The sequence below is a fragment of the Ornithorhynchus anatinus genome, chromosome 7, assembly GCF_004115215.2.
Source record: "Ornithorhynchus anatinus isolate Pmale09 chromosome 7, mOrnAna1.pri.v4, whole genome shotgun sequence".
Classification (NCBI taxonomy): domain Eukaryota; kingdom Metazoa; phylum Chordata; class Mammalia; order Monotremata; family Ornithorhynchidae; genus Ornithorhynchus; species Ornithorhynchus anatinus.
Window position 1 is genome coordinate 59197876 of NC_041734.1, and position 19357 is coordinate 59217232.

General features: G+C 48.4%; 1 protein-coding gene across 1 annotated transcript; it reads right to left on the bottom strand.

The window, feature by feature from the left end:
• Positions 1 to 7836: 7836 nt before the first annotated feature.
• Positions 7837 to 18570, bottom strand: LOC100079734 (chitotriosidase-1-like). Its single transcript, XM_029069265.1, has 11 exons — positions 18464 to 18570; positions 17763 to 17792; positions 15501 to 15702; positions 13482 to 13538; positions 12747 to 12897; positions 12219 to 12343; positions 11349 to 11472; positions 10840 to 11022; positions 10014 to 10127; positions 9186 to 9312; positions 7837 to 8231 (listed from the first exon to the last, which is right to left on the bottom strand). Exons 1-11 carry the CDS (start codon positions 18486 to 18488, stop codon positions 8212 to 8214), a joined length of 1158 nt encoding a protein of 385 aa, XP_028925098.1. The 5' UTR covers positions 18489 to 18570; the 3' UTR covers positions 7837 to 8211.
• Positions 18571 to 19357: the final 787 nt, after the last annotated feature.

Genomic DNA, 19357 nt, shown 5'->3' on the forward strand with positions numbered 1-19357 from the left:
TAATGCTATTTGTTAAGCATTTACTATGGCCAAATACTTTTTAATGGTATCTGTTAAGTGTTTACAGTGTGCCAGGCACTGTTCTAAATGCTGGGGTAAATGCACCAATAATCACGTTGAACAAGGTCCCTGTCTCACAATTCTTAATTCTCAATTTGCATATGAAATAACTGAGGCACAAAGAAGTTAAGTGACTTGCCCAAGGTTACACAGCAGACAGATACTAAGCACTGGGGTAGATACAGTGCAATCAGACACAGCACCTGCCCCACATGGGTCTCACCATCTGAAGGGAAGAGGGAACAGGTATTTAATCCCCATTTGGCATCTGGTAAAACTGAGGCCTAGAAAAGTGAACTGATTTGCCCAAGCTCACACAGGAGGCAAGGACTCAGGACTTCTGACTCCCAATTCTGCTCTATTTCCACCAGACCATGCAGCTTCTCCTGAAATATCCCAAAAGGACACACTGCGGGATTTAGAAACAGATGGTATGTGGGAGGTAAATGAGAGAGGGAGAGGCCTCAAAGTCGATGTATGATGAACTGTGGTAAGTACGAAACTAAGAAGTGACCTATTTCCTGCCCTTAAGATGTTAACAGTCTAGTAGGGAAGACAAACATGGTAATCTGTATGGGCATAGTCAGAGTAAACAGATGAGTATAAATAAGATGATCATAAATAAGTTATTAATAATAATAATTATGGTATTTGTTAAGCATTTTACTGCCTGGCACTGGGGTAGATACATAAGCACTTACTGCCTGGCACTGTACTATGTGCTAAGGTAGATACAGGTTAATCAGTTGGGTACAGTCCCTGTCATAGTCTTAATCCCCATTTTACAGAACAGGTAACTGAGGCAAAGAGAAGTGAAGTGATGTGCTCAAGGTCACACAGAAGACAAGTGGCAGAACCAGCATTAGAACTCTGACTCGAAGGCTTGTGCTTTTTCCACTAAGCCATGCTGCTTTTCTGTTCTTGTGGCCAGGGGACGTGTCTACCAACTCCGTTGTATTGTACTCTTCTGAGAGTATACAGTGCCCTGCATACAGTAAGTGGTCAATAAATACTACTGATTGAGTGGGGGAAAGGATCCCAGGAGCTGTAATTGATCTTGATTCTTAAGATCTTAAGGCCTGGATGTGACTGATAAACTTCTACTGCTCAGGATGCTGGGCAGTCAATCCGGGAGAGCTTCTTGGAGAAAGTGGGATTAGAGGAGGGATTTGAATGTGGAGAGAGCTGCAGCCTGTTGGATTCTGTAAGGGAAGGAGTTCCAAGCTGGGGGGACCACAGGAGTGAGGGAATGGAGGCAAGGAACTTTAGAGGGAGGAACTTGAAGATGGAGAAATAAAAGCTAAGAGGGTGACTGGCCTATGGTCAGAGTTGGGATGAGAACCTATAGCTTCTGGGTGCCGTGACCCATTAGAAGGAAAGTCTTTTACAGTTTCCTAGAGATCCTCAGTTTTTTTTAATGGTATTTATGAAGTGCTTACTACGTGTCAAACACTTTTCTAAGTGCTTGAAACCCTCAGTGTGGACTGTGTTGTTTATAACTCCCATCTTCATTCAAGTCATTCATTTAAATCTTTGTTTACAGTGGAATTGTCAGCAGTCGATCCTGAGCATCACGTTATTTGGAAAGAGGGAACCCAGCCCTGTGGGGAGTGACAGAGGAACGAGGAGGTGCCTTCTAGGGGGATTCTATCTAAGGGGAAGAGTGGGCAGATACAGACAAACAAAATTCAAGACATATGAGGCATAAATGACAGAAACCAGCTTGCATATGAAAAAGAGATGGGAGAGATAAATGACATTCATTCATTTCATTCAGTTGTATTTATTAAGTGCTTACTGTGTGCAGAGCACTGTACTAAGTACTTGGGAAAGTACAATATAACAATAAAGAGTGACAATCCCTGACCACAATGAGCTCACAGTCTAGAGCAGGGGAGACAGACGCTGATGCAAAGTAACAGACATCAATAAAAATAAACAAAATTACAGATATATGCACAAGTGCTGACAGACCAGTAGAGGGGAACAGCCAAGGGAGCAAGTCACGATGACACAGAAGGGAGTGAGAGATGAGAAAAAGCGGGGCTTAGTCTGGGAAGCCTCTTGAAGGACATGTGCCTTCAGTAAGGTTTTGAAAAAGGGTATAGTCATTGTTGGATTTGAGGAGGGAGGGCATTCCAGCCAGAGGCAGGATGTGGGCCAAGGGTCGGCAGTGAGAAAGGTGAGATGGAAACACAGTGAGAAGATTAGCACCAGAGGAGTGAAGTATGTGGTCTCGGTTGTAGAAGGAGAGAAACAAGGTGAGGTAGGAGGGGGCAAGGTGTTGGAGAGCTTTAAAGCCAATGGTGAGGAGTTTTTGTTTGATTCGGAGGTGGATAGGCAACCACTGGAGATTTTTGAGGAGGGAGTTGACATGTCCTGAACATTTCTGTAGAAAGATAATCCAGACAGCAGAGTGAAGTATGACTGAAGTGGGGAGAGGCAGGAGGTTGGGAGGTCAGCAAGGAGGCTGATGCAGTCATCTAGACTGGATAGGATGAGTGATTATATTAACATGCTAGCAGTTTGGATGGAGAGGAAAAGGCAGATTTTAGCGATGATGTGAAGTTGGAACTGAAAGGATTTGGTGATGGATTGACCATGACAGAAAGCTATTCATGTGTGAAAGAGATGGAAGAGAAGACAGCTACCAGGGAAAGTAATATTTACCCAACTGTGAACTAACAGATATTAGGTTCATAGACTCTCTCTCTCTCGACTCTCTGTCACTCTCTTCCTGCCAATCCCCAGCCCAGGATGACCCCCGGGGTTCCCTGCACCGCCCCCCACAGCTCCCTGAATCACCCCTGCAGCTCCCTGAATAACTCTCATGGCTCCCTGTACTCTCCCGGGGTCTCCTGGCACTGTCCCCGAGGCTCCCTGGACCACCTCCGCAGCTCTCTGGATCACTCGTGCAGCTCCATGAATCACCCCCACAGCTCACCTTCTCTGTCCCTGCACTGATGCAGCCAAGAAATCTTGGCAGAAATCCAAAACCACTGCCAACATCTGTAATGACGAACTTACCCTTTGGGGTATAATTCTGCCTCCTCATTTTCACAATATCACTACCTTCTCTATTATCTTGTAAGTCTGGCTGGATGCTCAGATGATACTTACACTCACTGTGGCCAAAACTCAACTCCTCATTTTCCCTCCAAAATCTCTCCTCTTTCTGACTTCCCTTCACTGCTTTTACCTCCATCCTCTCTATCCCCAAAGCTCACAGTCTTGGTGTCCTCTCTGACTCCTTCTTACTCCCACATTCAGTCTTTCACTAAATCCTGCCCATTCTTCCCCTATAATAGTTTCTTAATCTGCCACTTCCTCTCCAATCCCACGTCCATCAATCATCCCAGTCTGTCATCTCTCGCCTAATTACTGAATTACTCACTACTTCATTCCTTTTCCTTCCTTCGCCTAAACCATACCCAGCCTCTTACCTCATCCTTTAAAAACCCTTCCTCACTTAAGCCTTCTTTTCTCCACCTCCCTCTCCCTTCTGTGTTGTCTGTGCATTTGGATCTGTGACCTTTGGGTATTTGATAGTCAATCCCACAGCACTAATGTGCATATCTTCAAATTATGTTATAAATTACATCTTTATATTCAAGTCTGTCTCCCCCTCTAGATTGTAAGCTCACTGCGGGCTGGGAGCATTCAATTCATTCTGTTGAATTTTACTCTCCCAAGTGTTTTGTATAGTACCCTGCACATAGCAAGTGCTCAATAAATTCCACTGATTGGTAAATTACAGATAGTGGACATTGCAGAATATAAGGATAGGTGCCTAAATTCTGTGGGGTTGGGGTGGAATGAATATCAAACTACTTAGAGGGCACTTACCCAAGGTCATAGGTGATGCAAAGGGAAAGATAAATAGGTTGGGAAATTGAGAAGTTAATCAGGGAAGGCTTCTTAGAGGAGATAAAAATTTTGGAAGGCTTTGACCATGAGGAAAGTGGTGGGCTGTCAAATATGAAGGATGTGGAAGTTTCAGGCTGGGGGGGGAGGGAGGTGTTACCAAGGGGTCAGCAGTGAGAGAGACGAGGTCGAGGTTCAGCAAGTAGGTTGGCATTAGAAGAGTAGGTAGGTTCTAGGCGGATACTGTTCTTAATAATAACTTCCCTATCCACCAGTTTTCTAGTTTTTCCTTTCATTCATTCATTCATAAATTTATTCAATCAATAATATTTATCAAGCCAATACTGGATACAAAGCATTGTACTAAGCACTGGGATAAATTCTCAGATTTAGACATGATCCTCTCCCCGCCTCCCCTGCCGCCACCTCCAAGTACCTCACAAGCAAATAATAAGGTTGGGGAAGACTATATCAGACTACCCTGGACAATCAAACAATTGTATATTTTGTGTGCAGAACACTGTACAAAGAATCACTTGGGAGACTTTAACAATACCAAGAGATCTGGTCCCTGCTCTTTAGGAGAGACATAATTCTGATTGAATTATACCTATCCCAGCACTTAGCGCAGTGTTTTAAATATAGAAGGACTTAAATCCCATATCACAGCCTCTCATCTCTTTCCATTAGCTCCTTCAGATTCTTCACCTCAAATTTTCACTCCAATCCAGGATGCTTATCTGGGTCTGAAATGACATTCACCTAGCAGGCCTATATTTGCTGTGCTCTGTAACCCATCAATCAGTCACTGATATTTATTGAGCACTTACTGTGTGCAGAGCACTAGGGAGGAGAGAGAGGGAGTAGGGAAAATAGCCTGAAACCCTACTTTCACCAGCAAGCCTTCCTGAACACCCAAGTGGGTTACAACCTACTTTGAGGTACAGTGACCTTCAAGAGCCTAAAGTGGACCAATCTTGTCCTGAATGTTCATTTTTGAAAATCAAGTTTACCCAATTTGTAAACATTTTTATGTTCGCCTCTCCATCAGAGCATAAAATCCCCATGGACAGGGAATGCATCACTTGCTCATTTCATTATTTCCTAAGTGCTCAGTGCAGCACACTGCACCCAGTAGGTGCTTAATAAAATTACTGCTCCTTGTCCTACAACTACTGATGTTTTTCATTTTTGTTTTTTGAAGAACGTTTTGGTCCAGGATCGGCCTCTGCCTCCGGGGCAGGACCCTGGTTCCAGCTACATGCATGACAGCTGATCTGTTGGGCCAAGAGAAGTCTTCACACCCAGGACAGATCCTGCATTATCAATCTCCTGAGCCCTGGCCACAGTGACAGTGACGACTGCCTCAACCACAGGATTAAGAACCAGGAAGTTTGTTTCCAGTTTCCACAGTTTCTTTGCGCAAGCAAAGTCAGCCTTCGACTCTCCTTCTGACCTGATTCCTCCCATGTTCTCTGCTTTATTTTTGGGGGTGGGAGTGCTCTACCACTTGCTGTGTGACTTCAGGGAAGCCATTTCCCTTCTCTGGTCTTTCTTAGGCACCTCATTTATCATTATTAATAATATAAATAATAGTGATAATTGTATTTAAGTGTTTATTATTTGGTAAGCACTGTACAAAACTCTGGGATAGCTAAGAAATCAACAGGTCCCACATTCTAAGTAGGAGGAAGCACAAGTATTAAATCCCCATTTTGCAGATAAGGGAACTGAGTCACAGAGAAGTTAAGGGACTTTCCCAAGGTCACACAGCAGGTAAGCAGAACTGGGATTAGAAGCGAGGTCCTCTTTCCCCCAGGCCTATGCTCGTTCCACTAGACCATGCTGCTTCAATGCATTGCTTGTCTCTGAAGAACAGAGATATGGGGCCAAGGGCATAATCCCAGCTCTATCCTGGCTTCCCGGTGGGAGTGGAGAGGAGAGGTGTTGAACTGTAGTCCTTCAAAAAGCCTGAGCTCCTCAGTGAAGGCTGCAGGGGAGGTATGGAGGGGAGGAATCCAAAGGAAACAGATGACTGTTTCCCCATTGGACCTCATTTTGAAGATCAGATTGTGTCCAACCTGATAACCTTGACTCTACCCCAGCAATTAGCATAGGATTTTATCACTTTGGGATGCTTAATTGGTAGAATGATTAATGAAATAAATTAGAACAGCAGATAATTCCCCCAACGCCCCCATACCATCAGACTCCCACGGGCCCTGGCTCCAGTCCTGGAAGGACTCAAACCCGGGGAGCACAAGGCCTCTTCAATTGTTAGAATGTGGGCGAGCCCATGGCTTTGGCTGTGACCCGTGACCTTTTGTGTCTGTGGGACTGAGCCAGGAGAAGCCCAAAACCCTGCTCCTCCAGTCACAGTGCGCGACTACTCTTGTCTTAGTTTCTTCCTCATCACCTACATATTCATGTTTATGTCTTTCCTTATGTGTCTGTCACCAACCTCCCCATGCCACTCATTCTTAGATGTCTAATTCTCCTCCATGTTCTTTCTTCCTAGTGCTGAGTATAGTGCTTTGAACACTGATGGTAGTTTATTCACCCCACCTTCAATCCCACCTCACTTATGTACCTACCTGCAATTCATTTTAAATGTCTGTCTTTCTCCTCTAGACTGTACATTCACTGTGAGAAGGGAAAGTGTCTACCAACTCTGTTGTATTGTAAGCTTGGGAGACCTCCCAAGCTTAGTATAGTGCTTTGAACACAGTAAGTGCTCAATAAATATGACTGATTGATTGACTGAGGTAGTGAACATTTAACAGAAATGCTCAAGTGGCAGTTTTGGGGGATATAAAATGGAAGATTATAAATTACCTGGGGGGACTTCCTGGAGGAGTTGTGATTTCGGAAGACCTTTGAAGATGGGGAGAGCAGTGATTCATCAGATGTAAAGAGAGAAGGAGTTCCAGACAGAAGGGACAGTGTGAGCCAACGTTAGCAGCAAGAGAAAAGAAAATGGGGCACAGAGGGTAGGTGATGTAGAGAGGAATGAAGACTGTGAGCTGGGGAGTAGTGGGAGAAGAAAGTAGATGAGTAGGTGGGACAGCACTGTATGAATGCCTTGAAGTCAGTACTAAGGAGTTTCTGCTTGAAGCAAGAGGTCTGAGCACCAGTTGGAAGTTTTTGAGAAGTAAAGTGTTGTTTTTAAAGAATGTCATTTCAGGCAAATGATCTATGCAGCTGAATGAAGTATGGACTGTAGCAGGGAGAGGCTGGAGGTAGGGATATCTGCGAGGAGACCGATGCAGTAATCAGGCCAGGATATGACCAGTGTAGTGGTCATCTGGATAGAGAGATGGGGATGGATCTTGGAAACCAGATTTGCCAAGGGCTGACTGTGTGGGTTAAAAGATGGGGAGAAATCAATGAGGAGTGGAGGTTAACTCCAAGGTGGCAGGCCTCATACAGGAAGGATGATGGTGGTGACTGTGTCCTCTATGATGGGAAAGTTAGGTGAAGAAGAGGATGAAAATGAGAAGTTATGTTTGAGATATGTTGAGTTTGAGGGGAGCACCCCACTGCTCGGTCCCCTCCTGTCCCTTACTTCTGTTTTTCCAGACAGTGGAAAGGAAGAGGGAAAACCCCTATAGCCCCCCGAAAGAGATGAGTTGGTGTCCCACCCCACTGCAAATGGGACAGGAGTGAGCTCTGCTTGGCCGGTGCCTCCAGCCGGATAGAGAGCTTATCCTCTGCTCAGGGTGACCTGCTGGGCTCCTGTGTCTCACCGGCAGGAAGACAGGGCAGAGCAGGGTGTGAGGATGGAATGCTGGAAAGCTGAGCTTATTGATCAAAACCCTACGATCCTAGGATCCTGGTCCCCATGACCCATGTGACCGGTTAAAGCATCTCTAGTGGGAATCCTGAGGGGCTGGGGTGAATAAATGTCATCACTCAAGGAGAAAATGAAATTTATTTTGTGATCAAAAAGCCAAGGAGTGGGGACAGGTTGGTGAGGAGGGAAGGTGGGCCAGAGAAAGTCTTCCAGCTGAGAACAGGAGATGAAGAGAGGAAACAGTCCCCTGGCTAGCTGAGCTGGCTTTCCAGTCTCTACTCTGCTCATGGGAGAGGGGGAGCTCAGAGCCCAGGGCAGGGATTGGCTGGTTCAAGGTCAATGACAGGAGGAGGGAGAGTAGATCAGGTCTGGCGGACACTTCCGCTTGAATGTGTGCCCTTGGGTGTGATGTAGAAGCTGGTCTTGTCCTGAGGGCTGGCGTAGTTGGGTGCGCTTTGCCCTCAGAGAAGCTCCTCCCAGGGCCTGGTGGGGACTTAGGGCTTGAGCGGAAGACCTATGGGGAGAATGTGTGAGTCAGCATCTGCAGGGATGTGGCAGTATAGTGGGAGTGGTTCGGACACTCTTGGTGGCCGGTGACGAGACCCTCTGCTCTGTGAATCGTCCGTGACCACTCCAAGCCCAAACACGCTCTAGCCCTGCCCAACCCTAAGGCCCGAGTTCATCCATCAATGGGGTTCTCTCCAACCTCTGCAGGCTGGGGGTTGCTCCCCTCATCCCCCCAACCACTCCTGAAGCTGCCCCCCCCAGCCAGATGGGGCCTTGACTGTCTGCCCTGGGTTTAAGTACATGTGGTTTACTTGATCCCAACTCCTTCTGTCCAGCAGCGAGGTTATTTCAGGACTGCCCACACAAGTCCTTATAGGTGGTGGCCCAGAGTCCCAGATATCCAACGCCATCTCCAAGGACCTTGTTGCCTCTCCCATCCAGAGCAGCAGCTAGGTAAAGCCAATCCTACTCAGGTCCCTCCGGACATCCCAATTCATAACTGACCTTCACAGGAACTCTATGTGGATGAGCTGTCTGGGGGTAATGGCCATTATGGTCTCAGAATGCCTAGTCTCCTTTTGATCCCTCTCCCCAGGTCCACTCAATTTCCCTGGTGACTCCCCCCACCCCCCCTACCCCCCACTGATAACTGACTGGTTTGGCTCACTAGTTCTCCTTTGGTGGATTGGTGTTCCCTCCTGCCACACTGTGCCTGGGGGAGCTGCCCAACTGCTCTGCCTCAGTGCCCAGGGGACAGACACTGTGGAAGTCAGGAGGGAAAAGGACATGGCTGCAACAGTGGGGGTCTGTGCCACCCCCCAAGCCCTGGCTCTGAATAGAGTTGGAGCTAGACAAATCAATTTCTTGGGTGAACAAAGTTCCCCAGTGGGTGCTCAAAGCAGGGATGTGGACCTTCCCCAGGTTGGCCACCTCTGTCATCCACTTTCAGGCCCTTACTTACCCAGTTCCTTCCTCAGTGCCCGGATGAGCGGATATTTGCCCTGGTTGCAGAAGGTGCCTCCAAAGTCATCCAAGTCAAGAGTCCACACCATGGCACCTGCCAGGCCTTTCTGCTTCAAGTATTGGACCTGCAAGATAGAAAGGGACGGGCTGGAGCAGGGCTTAATCCACTCTGGTCCTCGGTTTCCCCTTTTGGTGAGAGGGAGAGAGTCGGGCTGATCAGCCTACTGGTCTTCAGGGAGGAAATAAGGCACTCAGATGGCCTCTGCTGCCTGGCAGATCTGGCCCCATGCCAGGAATCCAGAGAACTGGGTCTTGGCCCAAGAACTTTTCTTTTTCTTTTTGGTATTCGTTAAGCACTTATTGTGCACCAGGCAGTGCTCTAAATGCTGGGGTAAATACAAGCTAATCAGGTTGGACATGGTCCCTGTCTCACATGGGGCTCACAGTCTTAATCCCCATTTTACAGATGAGGTAAAGGAGGCAGCGAGTAGTGAAGTGACCTTCCCAAAGTCACACAGAAGAAAAGTGGTGTGGCTGAGATTAGACCCCAGATCCTCCTGACTCTATCCACCAGGCCACACTGCTTCTTTTCTCTTCCCTTCTGGGTTGCCCTGGGCCAGTCACCGGCCAAGCCACTCAGGTCCCTAACGATAGTTCCTAAGCGCCCCTCCTCCCGAGCCCCCATCCCCAGGAAGAGTCAGGAACAAGGGACCAGAAGCAGAAGCAGAGAGGCTCCCACCATCTTGGGACAACCAAGAGTTGTAAAGCCCAACCTCCCATCCACTCCACAGCCACCTTGAGAGCAGAGATCCGCCTGTTCACCCACCTTGGTCGTGAGGCTCTCGATGTTGTCAAAGCCCACCCACTGGTTGTTCAGGACCGCGTAAGGAACCTTCTGGTCCTCAATCATGTGGATGGTGGCACCTTTCATGGAGCAGATCTGAAAGAGGAGAGCCAGGATTGCGGCCGTGCAGCCACCCCTGCCTTCCGAGGCCAGGGGAATCGTGGGGAGCGCTCATTTCTCCGCTGGACAGCTAGAATACCTCCCTTCGGTCACCCAGAGCCAGGATGGGCGGTCAAGGTAGGCCTAACCTAGCTGGCCCAGATTAAGCCCAGCACCCCCAGGGAGCCTTCCCAGGCTGCCCCTGCCCTGCTGTCCTCACTCCAAGCACTCTCCTCAGCTCTTGAGCAGGACGCTACTCACTTGTGCAGATATTTTCTGGCACTGGCCCTGTTTCTTGTTGTCTAGTCTGCCTTCCTCACCCCCAATAGATTGTGAGCTATTACAGGGTTGGTGACGATTCCTTTCTCTACCCACCACACCACACACACACACACAGATCCCCCAGTACACAGATCTGTCTGCCTTAGGCACTGACGGCTGATTGCCTAGTGCGGTGCCCTGGGGAGGCTGGGGCAGATTCAGGGCTGATGTGAGGGCGCAGTCTACTCCAGCTGGAGTCAGCCCAGGACCCTCTGGGACGATGGGGATGGGCTGCATGTGCCAGTCATTCCTGGCCTGGATGGGGGACTATTGCGTGAAGCAGCCCTCCCCTGAGGGTGGTGGGGGTGACTCCAATGGGGTCTCCAAGTCACAGTAGATGCTGGTCAGTCCTCGGGCTAAGCTCCAAGTCTCTTCTTCCCCAACTTACCTCGTAGTAGCTCAGCATGCCAGCCTCTCCACTGTAGGTGCCAGGAGTCCCACCCCCAGTGATAGGGGCCCCCACGGCGGTGTTGGAGGAAGAAAGTGAGAAGCTGCGGCCATAGGTGGCCATACCCAAGATCAGCTTGCTAGCCGGAGCTCCCTTCTGCATCCAGTACTTCACTGCATAGTCCTGTAGAAACGACAGGACAGAGGTCAGAGGCCAGGAAGTGCTGCCCAAGACCTTCAGGATGGATGGGCAGGAGGCTGCAGTGACATGGCAAGGTTCTAATCTCTGACCAATCGCTGACGTGCTGGGTGACCCAGAACAGGTCTCTGTTACTCGAACTGTAGAAGATGAGTGTTCAACCTCCATTCCAATCTTCCTTATTCTCCCCATTTGAGAAGAGGTTCCTGACAATTATTGGGTCCCACTCTTCGTCCACACCCACCTCCCCTCCCGACCCACTCCAATCCCCCTGTTAACTGGCTCGGTGGGCCAGGGCTCCCCTCACGTACAACATTGAGTTCGGCAGCAGATCCACTCTCTTCTTTCCTCTTGTACAGGGGGCTGTTGTGGCCGGTTGCACTATCCCAGGTGCCGTGGAAGTCATAGGACATGAGACAGATGAAATCCAGGTACCTGTAGGAGGTGAATGAAGGAGAGTAGATTCTGAGGAGGGAGTCTATCAATCGATAGTATTTATTGAGCTCTTAGTGTGTGTAGAGCACCACACTAAGGACCAGGGCACATAGTAAGCACTTAAGAAATACCACCATCATCATCATATAATACAATAGAATCGGTAGACAGGACCCCTGCCCTTAAGGATCTCGCAATCTAGGAAAGGGGAGAAGGAGGGGGAGGAGTGGGAGATGGCTGGAGAGAGGAGGGACGACAAGAGGGTGATTATAGAGTTGTGAAATCTCTTTGTAGAGAATCTCTCTCTAAGTCTCATATGGCTGACTGGGAGAGATCCGGTCAGTCAATCGTATTTACTGAACGCCTACTAGTCCTGCATGGAGGCAGAGAGATGGATGGATTCACTGGGAGATAAGAATTCTATTTATTGCTATTTTTCTTGTCTGTCCGTCTCCCCCAATTAGACTGAAAGCCCGTCAAAGGGCAGAGACTGTCTCTGTTACCGATTTGTACATTCCAAGCGCTTAATACAGTGCTTTGCACATAGTAAGCGCTCAATAAATACTATAAATACTATTGAATAAGGATGTGTGGAATGTGGATTTGTGCCCTTCCCCTGCTTCTCTGGACCAACCCTGCCTGGGGTTAAGAGGATGCCTGTGGTCCCCCTCACCCCCCCTTCACCTGCCCCTCATTCCCCCACCCCTCTACTCCCTACCCACCCCCTACCCCGGCCGAAGACTCACTTAGAGATTTTATCGACTTCATAGCCATTGTCAACTTTGCTTTTCCCTATAGCTACTGCAGCAGACAGAAGGAGCCTCTCTTTCCCAGTCGACTTGGCTTCTTGTTGGAAGGCAGTCATCAGTTCCTGGAGGGAACAATCCCCAGACCCACCGCAGGTATCGTGGGGTAAGCACAACCCCAGAGCACCATTCATAATTTCTCACCCAGTACCTCTAAGGCCCATTCTCTCCCATCCCAAAGGGAAGCTCGGGACTAAACATTCCACTGAATTATTACCATGGGCCTGAGGTGACAGTGGCCTCGACACAAGTAAATTTAGTAGCAGGGAGGCAGGTTGAAGACCAGATTCTGGCTCCCTCTGAAGCCACTCATTCCCTCCTGTGCCTCCCGCCTTCTACACTCAGTTCTGGCATCTGTGCCTGGAAGTGTCCCATCCCTGGGGGTTGGGTCCTGGAAAGGGCTGAGCGAAGGGGCTGGACCGGAGGCTGTAGGAGCAGGGGGAAGGGTCTGTGGCCACCCAGCTATACCTGCACCAGGACAGTGAAGAGTGCTTTGTCTGCAGGCCCAGGATACTCCCAGTCTAGATCTAGACCATCGAACCCATGTTTGCGCAGAAAAGAGATGGACGACTGGATGAAGGTCTGACGGTTGGCGGCAGTGGACACCATGGTGGTAAACCTGAGGGGAAAGAAGACAGTTTGGGGGGTGGGAGGGGACAACACTTGCCGTGGCCCCTCTCCCATCCTGCCCTGAGGTAGTTAAGGATGGCCCTGCTCGGGCTTGGGGAAAACTTCCACCAGGTAAGAGTGCTCCTGTTGCCATTGACTTCACCACTTTCCACCTCTGGGACAAGGACCAGGGATGGATATATGGTTCCAAGCTTGGGGAGGCCAAAAGAGAAAGCAAGGGATTCAGGGTGGGAAAACGAATAGAGAATGAACCTGCCTTAGTCAACATGGGAACGACAGGTAGAAATTGAGGGTCTCAGAAGAGCCTCGTGGGAGAAAACAGATGGGTGGGTGTGCCATGTTCCTTTAACCTAAATATCACCCCTGTGTCTCTCTCCATTACTTAGTTCATAGATCCCAGACCACTTTCAGAGGGGAAACTGAATCTCAAAGATGAGGGGCTGATTCCAAGTCAGGGGGCTGGTCCCAAGTGCCCCCATCCAATGCTTCACTCATTAGCCAATGCCTAGACAGCTTCTCTCCTCTTCTTCCTACCCCTACCATGCCCCAGCCCCAGCCCAGCTCTGGCCTTACTTCTGAGTTCCGAAGTTCCATCCTCCAATGGCCAGAAGGGTCTTCAATTCAGGATTCCTAGGAAAATGAAGAGGAAAGACAAGAGGGGCTGGGTTAGTGGATGTGGCCCCCACCTAGACCCCAAAAGGTGTCCCACACTGTGTCCCTTCTTGGGGGGAATGGGGTTAATAAGCAGAATCATGAGCCCTTGAGTCTTATATGCTGGGAGACCTGAAAAATGAGAGCAGTGGAGAGGAAGAAGAAGAGCCCGTTGCTCTGCCTATGCCATGTCCTGAGTGCAGGCTGAAAGCCCAGCTTCGGTCCGGGCACTGTGGGGGCGGAAGAGCAACCGGAAACCAGGGATTTGCCCTCAATTTTCCTCTGGTACCTTGCTCCCTAGATCTCAAGGTACTTTATGTAAGGTACCCCCAAATTGATCTGGGACAGATATTAAACTAAAACACGACATAGGCTTATAAACACCCAGAAACAAATAAACCTACACATTGCCAGACATATATGCCCGATTACTAAGGAATCAGGAAGGCAGAAAAGACAGAAATAAAAGCCATTTGGGGAAGTCAGGAAAAGTTTTCTGGAGGAGGTGGGTGTTGGAGAGGAAAGAGAGAGAGATAGGGAGAGAGAGAAAGAAAGGGAATTCCAAATGAGGGCTATGACAGGAGTGATGGTTCAGAGACAATTAATTCCTCTCGTGAAACTACCTCTAAAGCTCATTATCCAAAGGCAACTCCTATGAACAGCTAAATGTAAATGCAAATTTCTGCCCAAATCCTTCACCTAATGCATCTATTTGCAAGTACTAGTAGGACCACCATACCCGGTACCTGTCTAGGAGTCGTTATCAGGGAACGAAATGGCTGCCCAAGCCCCTTCCCATCCTGAAGCTGAGAAGTAACTTGGTCTAGAGGAAAGAACACGGGACTGGGACTCAGAGGACCTGAGTTCTAAGCCCAGCTCTGCCACTGGCCTGCTGGGTGACCGGGGACAAGTCACATAGCTTCTCCTGGTCTCAGCAAAATGGAGACTAAATACACATTCTCCCTCTCCCCTAATGGAAAAAGCATGGGCTTTGGAGTCAGAGGTCATGGGTTCGAGTCCCGGCTCGGCCACTTGCCAGCTGTGTGACTGTGGGCAAGTCACTTCACTTCTCGGTGCCTCAGTTACCTCATCTGTAAAATGGGGATGAAGACTGTGAGCCCCACGTGGGACAACCTGATTCCCCTGTGTCTACCCCAGCGCTTAGAACAGTGCTCGGCACATAGTAAGCGCTTAACAAATACCAACATTATTATTAAACTGTAAGTACCATGTGAGACAGGCACAACATCTGACCTGATTAACTTGTATCTACTTCAGTGCTTAGTACAGTGCTTTGTACCTAGTAAGTGCTTAAATGCCATAATCATTATCATTTTATTTTCCCCTGGATTGTTTGCTCCTAGCTTCTTGGGGAATCGATGAATCCTACAGCTTTAGCTCCTGGCCTTAGGTTTCGCCAAATGCAATGGTTTTCCCTTCTTCCTATACACAACTTTCCCTATCTTTCCCCAGGATATCTGAGTTTGGACTCTGCTCCAGAGAGATGTCCCCGACATTCACCTTTCCTGATGCTGACCCTTGCTTCCCTCTGGGGAAGCCATCTTTGCTCAATCTGATCAGTTCAGATAGCTGAGTATCTGCATCTGCCTTGTCTAGAAGACATGCTCACGGGGGCAGGATCAATGAATCAATCATTCATTCAGTGAATTTTATTGAGCCCACACTGTGGGCAGAGCGCTGGCAGTAAGTAGTTGGGAGACTACCGTAGATACGGTAGAGTTGTCCTCTCTTGCCTCTATAATCCTCAATAATGCATTAAGATGTAAGGAGGAGAGGGTGGAAGGGAGATGGATCTAAATACAATGATGAGTCTACGGACACTGTTCCCTGGCTGGCTGGCTGGCTGTCATGGAGCATTCCCAACTACCGTGCCCTCAGGGTCATGCCCCTCCTTGGAGTCCCCTGTGGTTGGCCACTTACTGACTCTTCAGTCCATTGAAGGACTTGTAAAGCGTCTCATCGTTCCATTCGTAGGTGGTCAGCTGGTTGTTGTTCATGTTGGCGAAGGCGTAGATGAGATGGGTGCACAGGTTCGGGTCGACATTTTCAGGGATGAAGCGCCCCGCGCCCGATCGGTACTGGGCCCAGTTGGTGAAGTAGCAAACCAGTTTGGTAGCAGCACCTGTCATTGGCAGAGGAATGGGAGGTCGGGGAAGAAAATCACAGGTGAGAACTGGCTGACCCACGTCTAGCCGGTGACCTCCTGAAGCAGTCCGTGGGACCCCGGGGAAGAGGACGTACAGAGAAGAGGGCAGGAGAAGGAAGCAGAGTGGCAGGGAGGGGACTTTTATCTGAGCGTTGAAAGGTGCTAGGAATCAAAGGTTGTGATTTTTAGGTGAGGCTGGAGTTTACAAATACTATTGATATATGAAATGAATATTAATATCAGAGAAGCAGCGTGGCTTAGTGGAAAGAGACATACATGGCTGATTGCTAAGGAATCAGGAAGACAGAAAAGACAGAAATCAGAGCCATTTGGGGAAGTCAGGGGAAGTTTTCTGGAGGAGGAGTTTCTGGAGGAGGTGGGTGTTGAGGAGGAGAGAGAGATAGGCTTGGGAGTCAGAGGATGTGGGTTCTAATCCCAGCTCTGCCACTTGTCTGCCTCGGGCAAGTCACTAAACTTCTCTGTGCCTCAGTTACCTCATCTGTAAAATGAGGATTAAAAGTGTGAGCCCCATAGGGGACAACCTGATTACTCTATATCCAGCCCAGTGCTTAGAACAGTGCTTGGCACATAGTAAGTGCTTAACAAATACCACAATTATTATTATTATATAGTTTAGACAGGTAAAAAACATGACTGCTGACTTAACACAAAGTTACCCTTTGCTATATTTAACAATGACTATCAATCTCCTTTCACTGGTCCTCCTCGTTTCCACAGTTCAGGACCTGGTGGTTTAATGGAAGGACCCAGGCTGGGAAATTGGGGGATCTTGTGTGTTAAGAAACCTTGAGCAATCATTTATCTTCTCTGAGCTTCAGTTTCCTCATCTGTAAAACTGGGAGTCAATCCATGTTCTCCTTCCTCCTTAGACTGTGAGCCTCAGGAGAGAAAGTAGGAACAATAGTATGTATTAAGCGCTAATTGTGTGCAGAACCCTGGACTAAGTTCTAGGACAGGAAACGGGTGAGAATTAGACCCGATCCCTGTCCACTGGGCTATTTACAATCTAAAAACAAGAAGGGAGAGGTGAGGCTAATGATGGACACAGAAGGAGAGAAGAAACAAAATACTAAGACAAACACAAAGTCAAAATCAAGTTGATCAAATCATATTGTATCTAGCACAATGCTTGGTTTGAGGTTAGCGCTTAACAAAGACCTCTATTTCTATTATTATTATCATTAATTTAGGGGTAAAATCATTATGGCAGCAGCGGCACCTGGCTCAGCTTCCTGGAAGGGGGTGTAGGAGTGTCAGGGAACAGAGCCTGGAGCCGGTGAGAAGAGAACTATACTGTTCTAGACAAGGGAGAAGCAATACCAGAAGCTGTCTCTGGTCTCATCTACTCTGGCTGCTGCTGCTTCTCCACTTCCTTGGCTCCAGGAGATAATTATTCTGGGCATGTGAGTGGAGAGTGGGTGTGAAGTGAGGGGTGGAATGAGGAATGGAAGAAAGAAGGTCGTTCAGGTAAAACTTTGAGATGGCAGGCTTGAGGCACAGTTTCTAAAAAAGGGGGAAATCTCTCCTAAGAGTTGATAAACTTCATCAGCTCCTGCAGATGAAACTCCTGTCAGGGGTGGGGGAACCTCAGGCCATCATAATAATAAAAACTGTGGAATTTGTTAAGTGCTAACTATGTGCCAAACACTGTAGTAAGTGCTGAGGTAGATACAAGATAGTCATGTCCTCCAAGAGGCTAATAGTCTAAATAGGAGAGAGAACAGGTATTGAATCCCCATTTTGCAGAGGAAAGAACTGAGGCACAGAAAATATTAATAATAGTAACCATAATAATAAAATATTATTGTTATTGTTGTAATGACCTCTGGTTCCACCACAACTGGCAGGAGCCAGAGGTGACACATCAGTTGAAAGAGATAAGAAAGTTCATTAGAAGAAAGGATTCAATACCCTTTTACTATTTACATTTATGATTTATAAAGTGCTTGGAAATCTTTCAGGGAGGAAAACTCTGGGACAGATGAAAGTAGGCGAGGAAGGAAATAAGTACTTACTGCATTGAACCAGCAGCAGGATGGCCACACCTAAGAGAACAGGGAGAGGGACGTGTTAGAAGTTGATCGATTGTCGCTCAGCCTGCCTGGGGGTCTCCAGGAAACTAGCAGCCACTGGGAGGAGAGGCCCCCATGAGAGGCAGGGTTGGGGTGAGAGGAACAGCTGCGGAAGGTGGTCCCAGGGAACCTCCCATTCCAACTTCTTGAGGCTAAACCTGACATCGGGAGTCTTTGGCGGGAAGCCTCCACATCTAGATTCTCCAATGCTTGTTTACAAGATCCTACTGCCTCCTGGAAATTCAACCCCAAAGTACCAATTCCAGTGGCTGAACTTGTAATCTCTCTATTCTGTCCAGCAAAGCTGGGACCAGAGCTTGGGGAACACTGAACTTAGTTGACTGAACTGATGACCTCTTCCCTGTAGGATAGGCTGATCCCTAACACCCCCAGGATGCTGGATGGGCAGCCCTGCATGGAGATTGCAGGGCTGGAGATGGGGGGGTGAGTTGAGATGACCCTGGTGAGCAAGAATACCCTGGGATTGCCCCAGTGTCAAAAGTTACTGATATATCTGCCTTTGTGCCCTCCCGTTAACCATCTGCCGGAGGCCCCCAATGTTCTCTGTCTCTCGGCCTCTCTCCCCCCAGTGCTTCCACCTGACTCCTACCCCTGCTTCCTCCTTCCCCTTGCATCCAACTCACCTGCCCAAAGTCCTGCAGACCTCATGTTGGCCTTGAGTCTCTGAGTCCACCTGGGAAAGACTGCCTCTCCAATCTCTCCTGCCCTTTTATTCCTGCGCTGGTTCCCCTCCTAGCTGTGTTGAAATCTCATGCCAGTGACCAAGGAAGGGGATGACTGGGGAGGTTTGAATGGGACAATTGTACAAAGCCCGATACGATGAGGGAGGCTTTGGCAATCCCCGTGTCTCAGAAAAGATCACAAGATGTGAACTGTCCCCAGTCTGATGGTATGCCAGCCGTGGCTGGCATTTTCAAACTCAGAATTGCCAAATCTGGGGCTTAGCTGGGTGTTTCTGTCTTTACTCTTTTGTGAAATGAAGCATCTCCAAGTTCATGGTGATGAGAATAGGTCCATAGGGATAAATGGTAACCTGTGCTGGAGCTGGGATGGCTGGAGGGCTTGACAGGTGGGTTGAGGGGGGGGGAAGGTTTCTTTTGACAAAATGATGCTCTGAACCCTCTGTGACCAACAAGATACCCACCCTGGAGCTCACAGTCTTAATCCTCATTTTACATATGAGGTAACTGAAGCACTGAGTAGTTAAGTGACTTGCCCAAGATTACACAACAGATAAGTTCTACGTGCTGGGTTAGATACAATACAGTCAGGCACAGCCCTACTCCATATGGGGCTCACCATCTAAAGGGAAGAGAGAATTGGTAATTAATCCCAGTTTGGCATCTGGGAAAACTGAGGCACAGAGAAGTGAAGTGATTTGCCCAAGGTCACCCATCAGACAAGAACTTAGATCCCCCGACCCCCATTTCTGTGTTTTTTCTATCAGACCTTGCTGCTTCTCATGAAATATTCTAAAAAGACATCCTGGCAGAATTTAGAAACAGATGGAATGTGGG